At 40.9% G+C, this 9,569-nt stretch overlaps 1 protein-coding gene across 3 annotated transcripts; it reads left to right on the top strand.

Annotated features, from left to right (window-relative positions):
* Nucleotides 1-301: 301 nt before the first annotated feature.
* LOC110538519 (uncharacterized) lies at nt 302-7,219 on the top strand. 3 transcript variants are annotated; one of them, XM_090193683.1, is made up of 4 exons: nt 302-345; nt 2,890-2,968; nt 5,926-6,234; nt 6,442-7,219. In XM_090193683.1, exons 2-4 carry the CDS (start codon nt 2,890-2,892, stop codon nt 6,792-6,794), a joined length of 741 nt encoding a protein of 246 aa, XP_090049809.1. In that variant the 5' UTR covers nt 302-345; the 3' UTR covers nt 6,795-7,219. The 3 variants fall into 3 exon arrangements, with proteins under 3 accessions (XP_090049809.1, XP_021481061.1, XP_021481062.1); XM_021625386.3 differs by lacking the exon at nt 302-345 and adding an exon at nt 2,467-2,755; XM_021625387.3 differs by lacking the exons at nt 302-345; nt 2,890-2,968 and adding an exon at nt 4,701-4,835.
* The last annotated feature ends 2,350 nt before the right edge of the window (nt 7,220-9,569 follow it).

Here is a 9,569-nt window from a genome sequence, read left to right as displayed (position 1 = left end):
CACTTTAATGTCCAAAATCAAAAGAACAAAATAGTATACCCAACACAGGCATAACTATTAAAACAAATAGTACCCTTAAGTAAAATACCAGGACAGCGAGAAAACCCAACAAAACACTAACACCTCTCACAAATACAGAAGAACAAGCCCGCACAAACAGAAGCGGGCTAAACAAACTTAAATAACCCCACCCTAACAACCAAACAATGAACAGGTGAAACCAATTAGACAAAACCAAACGAACATGGAACAAAGGATCGGTGGCAGCTAGTAGACCTGCGACGACGACCGCCGAGCGCCACCCGAACAAGAAGGGGAGCCACCTTCGGTAATATTCGTGACAAGGTGATGTTTCACTTTTTCTAATGTTGGGGTCACTCTAGGAAAAGTAATCAAATTTCAAGTTGAAAGAAATATAATTTAGGGTTTTTTCTCTGCTGTTAAACATAGTGGCAGGCCATTTTTGACCCTTAAGAAAACACAAGGGTTAGGACAGATTCTGTTTGTCTGTTATCTTAGCTAGAATTCAGAACCAACTTCACAGTACCCTGACTGACAAACATTGTCTGTTTCACAAGACAACTAAAAAGGCAGATGAGATATGCTGGGTGTGTACAGACACTGCCAAAATACATTTGTTAAAGAAGGTTGCTGTGGTGTAAAAACTGCAAAGTCCAAGACATGCTGCAACCCACTGCCCATTATGTTCATTCAGATGTTGACAGATGTGTTATATAATATCCCGTCTATCCAGTTGGCAAATATGGAAATTTGCCCAGGTAGCTGTGGTCTTAAGCAAACATTAGTACTAGAATTTTATTTGACAATAGTAGTACATTCTTGGGCAAGTTATGACACTGGTAGACTCCTGTTGCAATTACATATAACTGAGTATCTAATGTATACATTTCTCCATATTGATGTTCACTCATTTGGAAAAAGGCAACTTATAACTACTACCACTGTGATGTCACATGGTCAATGTGTAACTCCCATATGAATGAGTCAGGGAGTGGGTAATTAAGGGGTGGGCCATGTGAATCTCCTTCAGGGCACTGACAAGGCTCTACAAGCCCTAGTTCCCTCCTCACACAGGTAGGAAAGAGGACAGTGTTTCACAACCCTGACCTGTGATGATCACTATGAAATCTGAGCACATTAATGATTATCTTCCACATAGGGATTCTCATTGACAGAGTCACCACCACAGTCAATAACATTTATGAGGAAGGCCATGTTCTAATTCCCTCCCAAATCACTAAAGGGCCATCATGATGATATCGTCCCATTTCTTTTGAAGGGTAATACTTTTATTTGTGCTGCTATCAATGAAGTTAAAGATTTGAATGCAGCCACTAAGTGGAAGTTGACTTTCTGCCTTTCATACACCAGCAGTCCAATTGTAATGCTGCGAGGATTTGACATAGTCTATAATTACAGCTGAAAGCCTATATGACTGTTGGAGGTTGATGCATTCTCTGGCAAGACCCAGGAGACATTAGATTATATCTGTGTCATTAAACAGCAAAGTGCTTTAAAAATCAAATAAACATGGCAATAAAACTGTTGGGTTTTCTTTCAGATTTTTTTTTTTAGGTTCATGAAACAAAAGGAAGTGTGATAGTTTAATAATAGCTGTGAAAGAATTCAATGTGAAGGTAAACTTGAGATTTCAGAAGCAGTAAAACTCTCAATCTGAGAGGGATACAGTATGTAATTCAACTGTAGGAATAGATTGTTACTCAATCGCTCTTCCCTCAGACAACAGCATGTCTTTCAGTGAGTCAAGGACAATTAAAATACCCTTAGTTTGTCAAGATGTGTCGGAGGAACTACATTTCAATCTATTTTCAATACAAGTGGGTGGACAGATTCTATAGAGTCTATTTCTCTGAGAGGGGGTGTATTGCATGGTGACAGAAAAGCCAGAGACAAGAAGAAATTATGGATAAGTGAGAGTTAAGCAACTTTGACCTTCAAGACTTCAACTAACATTGTTTTTGTCTGGTCCAAACTCAGTATCCTATAATTCTATTTGAGGATACTAGGGGAATCTGAGGAAAATGTTTACGGGGAAATAAAAGGCAAGTTTGAGGATTGGGTACGTGGGTGTTCTAGTATCACTCCAGATGTTATTCTTGGACGAAATGAAAGTCTCAAGAAATATACAAGAGATGGAAGATTATAAGCAAGGTTATAAAAAACACAAAAGTATGAAATGTATGGAATTCAAGGGCAACATTTTACAATAAGATTCCCTTTATGTCATGATTAGTTTGATAAGAAGGGGGGAACGGAGTACTAATTATTGTCCCTGTTAACTGAAATAAACAAGAAATAGAACATCATTTCCATATAAGGGAATAAATCAAACATGGGGTTTATAAAAAATAACTAGAGGCCTTTCCAGATGACTGACAAAAGTGAAACTGAAAAGTATCTGAAGTTGCTTGCAATTGCCCGAACAATCAGCATAGTTCCTCACTCAAACCAGAGCAAAAAGGCCCGTCTGGACATGTTATAGGGCAAACCTGACACTACATGACATTAGGCATGAAAACAAACCCAGAGGAATGATCCATGTTATCGTATAATTGAGATGAGACACTCTCTGGCTCAGAAATGTGCAAGACCTAAACACAGCTTGAGGTTAGTTCAAGTGCTTTAAATCTGTATGAGTAAACCACTCACAGGAAAAGAGAGGCAGGAAGTCATAAACAGAGAAGACTGTGATTTTAAGAGCTTTAACAAGATGGTGAGTAGTACTGCTATAATACATATCAGAAAGTAACCCTGTGCTTTGGATTGGATCCTCTCTCTCTCTTTAGAGACATGTGTTTGAGCTGTGAACTGTGCCGTCTAAAGTAACTAATGTCAATTTAAATGCAGATGAAACAACAGAGAAAAACAGAGGTCATTTTTGTCTGGGTCTTAGCCATCTGGCTCTCTTCAGTTGTCAACAGTGAAAGTAAGTGATTTTTAACATTGTGAGACAGTGCACAAAAACATATTTTGGCTGTTTTTTACCAATCAAAAAAGTTGCAATCGTTTGTCTTTTAGTAAGGATGTGTCACATCCAGCAAATACAGAAAGTACAGCCATATTTCAAATCATTTTGGGTAAGATTCTGCTATAAAAGAACTATAAAGTAAAAACAATTTTTGGTTCAAAAGATCCATGCTGTCTGGCTAGGACCTTGATAAAGTGAAAGATGGAATCTGTAGTACTAACTTGAGAAGACCTGAGTAAAGATGATCTGCTTTCTACAGAAACAAACTTTCTTCAAGTTCTCACAACTCATTCCTAGCTGAACTGGCTATGGGCACAATATGCACTGAACAAAAATATAAACACAACATGTGTGTTGATCCCATGTTTCATGAGCCGAAATCAAAGATCCCAGAAATGTTCCATTCGCACAAATAGCTTATTTCTCTCAAAATCTGTGCACAAATTAGTTTACATCCCTGTTAGTGAGCATTTCTCCTTTGCCAAGATAATCCATCCACCTGACAGGTGTGTCATATCAAGAAGCTGATTAAACAGCATGATCATTACACAGGTGCACCTTGTGCTGGGGACAATAAAATGGCATTCTAAAATGTGCAGTTTTGTCCCACACCACAATGCCACAGATGTCTCGAGTTTTGAGGGAGCGTGCAATTGGCATGCTGACTGCAGGAATGTCCACCATAGCTGTTGCCAGATCATTTAATGTTAATTTCTCTATTAAATCGAGTGCAATGTTGTTTTAGAGAATTTGGCACTACGTCCAACTGGCCTCACAACCGCAGACCATGTGTAAACACGCCAGACCAGAACCTCCACATCTGGCTTCTTCACCTGCGGGATCGTCTGAGACCAGCCACGTGGACAGCTGATGAAACTGCGGGTTTGAACAACCAAAGAATTTCTGCACAAACTGTCAGAAACCATGTCAGGGAAGCTCATCTGCGTGCTTGTCGTCCTCACCAGGGTCTTGACCTGACTGCAGTTTGGCGTCGTAACCAACTTCAGTGGGCAAATGCTCACCTTCGATGACCAAGAAAGTGGAGAAGTGGGCTCTCCACGGATTAATCCCGGTTTCAACTGCTGATCGGGCAGACAACAGACAGCGTGAATGTGGTCGTTTGGGCGAGCAGTTTGCTGATGCCAACGTTGTGAACAGATTGCCTCATGGTGGAGGTGGGGTTATGGTATGGGCAGGCATAAGCTACTGACAATGAACATAATTGTATTTAATCAATGGCAATTTGAATCCCCAGAGATACCGTGACGAGATCCTGAGGCCCATTGTCGTGCCATTCATCCGCAGCTATCACCTCATGTTTCAGCATGATAATGCACATCCCCATGTCACAAGGATCTGTACACAATTCCTGGAAGCTGAAAATGTCCCAGTTCTTCCATGGCCTGCATGCTTACCAGACATGTCACCCATTGAGCATATTTGGGATGCTCTGGATCAGTGGTCGCCAACTGGTCGATCTTCAAGGCATTCCTAGTCGATCACCAAATATTTATGTAGAAAAGCCAACGAACGATAAAGGTTTGTGTTTCTTTTTTTAAATCGTGTTGAGCGCACCGGGCAAGCAAAGTTTTTCCATGAGACAAACTCAGCCTACCCGCAGGACCGGCAAATCTGTGACTAAATCGAGTGCACCTATTGCGCTGCCCAATCGGATAGCTCAAATCACGGTGGCTACAGAGCTTCCATGACCCTGGCCACAGCAAAGTTTAATAGGCTACTAGCGTACGTAAGATTTTATATATTTTAAAACCATGACCACAGAGAGACTGTCAACGAATACAGCAAAGAGCTGCTGATTTTATGAGTGAGTTCATGTTTATATTCAGCACTGTCACTGTTTTTATTCAACACTATTACAAAACGTGCTTCTCCGTACTTCTGCTCGGGCTGCAATGAATGAGTAGCCAAGTACCGATAGCCCAGCGTTTTATTATTATTAGCAACTCGTCGTGTCGATTTTAATATTAAGGAATAATTTAAGGAACAACATGAATTTGTGCATGAGGCAGATGTGGTACGACTCGAGTTTCGCCATCAGGTGGAACACGGTGTCCACTCTCTCTGGTCAGTCTCACCGGAGGAAAGGAAGGAGAGAGCAGGGACCGTGAGAGGTGGTTGGGACAAGTCTTTTGAACGGTCATCCAGCTTGGAATTCCAAGTCGGAAAACTCGGGCATCTTTCTAGAGCTCCGACTTTTCGACCTGGAGATCACTGACGTCGTGATGCAGGTACCACCAGTCCAGTAGAATAAAAAAGTGCTAAACCAATTGATCTATTTTGTTATCAAAGCTCGAGTTCGAAATATAATATGGTCTTTGGCAGGCCAATCATATAGCCAATATGCTGTGATAATGTATTAGTCCTACGGCCCAAACCTCCTTTCTACAACTGTTTGTGAGGTTAATGTAAAAAAGCAGTAGATCTCTGCTTGCTTTTTGACTGCCAAAGTGATCTTGACTCAGACAAGGTTGGTGACCACTGCTCTGCGTGTACGACAGCGTGTTCCCGCCAATATCCAGCAACTTCGCACAGCCATTGAAGAGGAGTGGGGCAACATTCCACAGGCCACAATCAACAGCCTGATCAACTCTATGCATGAGCCAAATGGTGGTCACACCAGATACTGACTGTTTTTTTGAGCTACACCCCTACTTTTTATTTTATATTTATCTGTGACCGACATATCTGTATTGCCATTCATGTGAAATCCATAGATTAGGGTATAATGCATTTATTTAAATTGACTGATTTCCTTATATGAACTGTAACTCAGCAAAATCCTTTAAAGTGTTGCATTTGATTTATTTTTGGTCAGTGTAAATAGTGTGTGTAAGCATGGAAAGCTTCCTATACCTGGCGATATAACAGTTTCCTCTTTATCCATTCATTCATAGGTAATGTGGAGCTGAGAACCAGTACTGAGGTAAAGGCTCAGTGTGATCAGAATGTGTCCCTGCAGTGTGACATCATGTCATCGAGCCCACTCGAGATCATTCTCTTTTCCTGGGTATGGAAAATGAAACAGCTGTGTGTGGTCAATGCCACTGGTGTATTCTCCTTTCCTGGCGTCCGGTGTGACATCACAAACAACACCCTCACACTCAATCTGACTCGGGTGATGCCGTCCAGTCAGGGTAACTACACCTGCAAACTGCGCTCCAACCTAATGATCACAGCTGCCAACACCACTGTGACAATGCAAGGTCTGTATACTGTATAGGAATAATGCTCCTATATAACTAATGATGATGTTGTTGTAGGATGAGAGCAATTGCAACAATGACACATGTAGGCAAGTCAGACCAAATATTACACAAATATGGCAATGAACTTGTTAGACACACTCCAGCTATGTGAATGTTACTTGAGAACTACTCAAGACTCATCCTATTTTTCTCACAACATTGCAGAGTGCCTAAGGACATCTGAGCACAAAGTGTTCCAGAATGAGTCTCAGATTGAGTGCCAGTTATTTGGAGTTTACCCAGAAGGCACAGTACACTGGTTCCTGGGCTCTGAGAATATAACAGAGTCCGCCAGCACCAAGAGCCAGCTGGATGAAGAGGGGCTGTTTGATATAAGGAGTACCCTGCCTACCCAGGCTGGGACTGAGCCTTACAACTGCTCCTTGTGGATACCTAGTAGTGGAACCTACAGCTCTCACAAACAGCTGCACTACTCCAGAGTGATCTCTTCAGGGACAAAGACTAGGAGCAGACTGCTGTTGGTCTTCATCCTGGTTGGACTCATAATCACAACATAAGACTACTCATGGGAGGTCAGGAGGTTTTTTACTGAACATGGGACTTCGAACAACAGTAGGGAAAAGGGCTTTCCTGGTCAGGGCACATCTACACAGGATGGATCAGGGCCTTTCTCTTACTGAGTGAAGAGAAAGCAAACCTGGACTGCCATGGCCAAAGTGGATATATGTTTTCACTTTTTATACTGGGAAGCAAAATATCAAAGTAATTACAATATATACAATTTAATTTTAAACTGAAAATCATTGTACTTTGGGATTTGAGAATACTGTAAGAAGTTTTCATTGTTTGTCTTCAACGTTATACACTTGTTTAAATTGCATTGCTTATTACAGTAGTAGAATACTGCTTCCTGGTGGTGAAAGTGTTTACTGATGGAAATAGTATTGCTATTAGATGCGTAATAAAGATATTCTAAATTGTATTGTTGAATTGACTGATCTTGCTTATTAAGCCTGTCATAACTTGTTGCTGTGTTTTACAGTCAGAACTGATTAGACTGATTTATATAATAATCAATGCAATGTCAAAACATGGCTAGAAGGACATGTTACTGTGTGTTCTGGATTCTAAAATACAAGTTGTATTATACCATAGCAAATATAGTCACCCGTGTTGTTTTCTGTACTAGTTCTCAATTTTAAAATGCACCAGACCACTGAGGGAACTCATGACATTGACAGTTAATGAATGAGGACTCATGGTCATTCAAATTGCATTTCTAGTTTCTTCTCAGTGTACCACAAGGAGGCAGAGTCATCCCACCAGAGAGGACATTCAAACCAATCATACACAACTCTTCTCCCTCTGCATACAAACACACACACTCATGCTGTGTGAATTCCAATCCAACTGTTCTGTATAAATCAACACTTTGATGTGACACAGTTCCTATCAATTTCCTCTACGCCAATGTGGGGTCTCCTGCAAAGTGAAGGAGTGGAGGGTCCAATGTCTCATTATAAAACACTCAAATCAATCCACATGACTTCTGTGGTGTCAAACTCACATCTCTAATGCATTATCAGGTGCGAGGATATGTAAACTGTTTTCGATGGACTGACCTTGTTGCACATGTGTGGGCTGCTGTGAGAGATACCTGTTGAGTACACAGTATAACAACACATTCTGCATTCTTCTGATAAATAGATACATTTCCCCGACAATTGTGAGGATTCCTGCAAAGTGGGATGTCATTATCAAACACTCATCAGGATGATGAGTCCTGTTGTCCCAAACAGGGCATGATCAGAAATATAGTTGAAGTGTTTTAAATCGATTGACAGTTTGTTTCAGTAAAATCAAACATTACCTAGAAAGGAGATGATGGTCATTGGCCTCCTTTTGGCAAACCTGCTCCAAGGTGTACAAAGGTTGACTGGAAGACAAATTCCTGTTTGTGATGTAGTTTATAGAGTTTCACTGTAATATACACACAGACAGATGGGTGCATGGTGAGTGAACAGACTAAAAAAAGATAACACCTGCTTCCACATAGCATTAGGGAGACCTGACATGGCTATCCCTAGAGCACGGGGGTGGGACAGGCGGTTAAGGGCTGAGACTCAGCGATGCTGGTCCAAAGGCTCCCTAGAGAGAGTAGAGAGGCAGGAGGAGAAGTCAGCCACTGTGGACAGAGTAGAGGGTGAGTCGGCTCCATAGGCCAAAAACAACACACTCCAGCAGAGCCACCACCCAATCAGACACTGAATCAATAAGAGAGAGAGGAGCGAAGACCCTGGTTCACTAAGCATGAGTGTAAGGACATATGTGTGTGTTGAGGGGTGGTGAAGTGGGGTGTTAGACTGCAAGTCTAAGGAAGATAAGAGTCTATTTCTATCCTGGCATATGGGTCAATAGTCAGCTCTCAAGTGCTGGGGCTGGCATGATTGACAATGGCTAGCTACAAAGCAATGCGCGACATTGGCTGGGAATAAGGAAGTAATTGCAAGTAATTGGTGTGTGGTTGAGGGATACATGATATGCTTCCTTGTACATATTTGTCACATGGTATAGGAACACAGAATGCAGAACACACACACTACATAATGTAGAATATTCACTGCACACACCAAAGCTTATCTGTATGTTTACAAATGTATTTTATATGTAGTTTATAAGTGTTTATATGAAAATAAAAGATTGGAATGAAAATATGGTAGATCATTTCATTGTGCCCTTACTCTTTTCTTTTCAATTAGCTAATAGGGGAAAGTTCCTGTTGTGTATTTTTTATTAGTTAAATTACTTGCAGTGTTCTGCTATTTAACGGAAACTATTGAGTTCTTCAGCTCTCATAATTTCAACAACAACATCTGTTTGCTACACAGACTTGTCTTTTAATGCTTTGGCTTTATTCAATTAATGTAGAAGAGAAAACTCTTCCCCACATTCATTTACCATAACTAAGAGAGCTATCTGATGAGAATCAGCAAATCCAAATGAACTTTCCCAAGCCCAGCTAGACTTATATCATCCCTTATAAACCAGTCCCGCTGAAGGCTGGAAAAAGAGAGGCTTTGATAGGAGTGGTTTATAAGGGATGATATAAGTCTAGCTGGGCTTGGGAAAGTTCATTTGGATTTGCTGATTCTCATCAGATAGCTCTCTTAGTTATGGTAAATGAATGTGGGGAAGAGTTTTCTCTTCTACATTAATTGAATAAAGCCAAAGCATTAAAAGACAAGTATGTGTTTGATGATAGTACTCCATAGCATCCATAGTGCTACACAACACTTCATACACAAAGAGTCATGCACAGAGCATCACTGTAA

Source organism: Oncorhynchus mykiss, chromosome 12, assembly GCF_057628025.1.
Source record: "Oncorhynchus mykiss isolate SJ-2025 chromosome 12, ASM5762802v1, whole genome shotgun sequence".
NCBI lineage: Eukaryota > Metazoa > Chordata > Actinopteri > Salmoniformes > Salmonidae > Oncorhynchus > Oncorhynchus mykiss.
The sequence above is the reverse complement of the archived record's forward strand: the minus strand, read 5'-3'. Positions and strand labels throughout refer to the sequence as shown.

Bases quoted from the DNA above. Each gene is read 5' to 3' on its own strand.
- LOC110538519 (XM_021625386.3), top strand. From the start codon at position 2,675: ATGAGTAAACCACTCACAGGAAAAGAGAGGCAGGAAGTCATAAACAGA. The intron at 2,756-2,889 runs GTGAGTAGTACT...ATTTAAATGCAG, and splicing joins TTAAGAGCTTTAACAAGATG to ATGAAACAACAGAGAAAAAC. The intron at 6,235-6,441 runs GTCTGTATACTG...ACAACATTGCAG, and splicing joins CACCACTGTGACAATGCAAG to AGTGCCTAAGGACATCTGAG.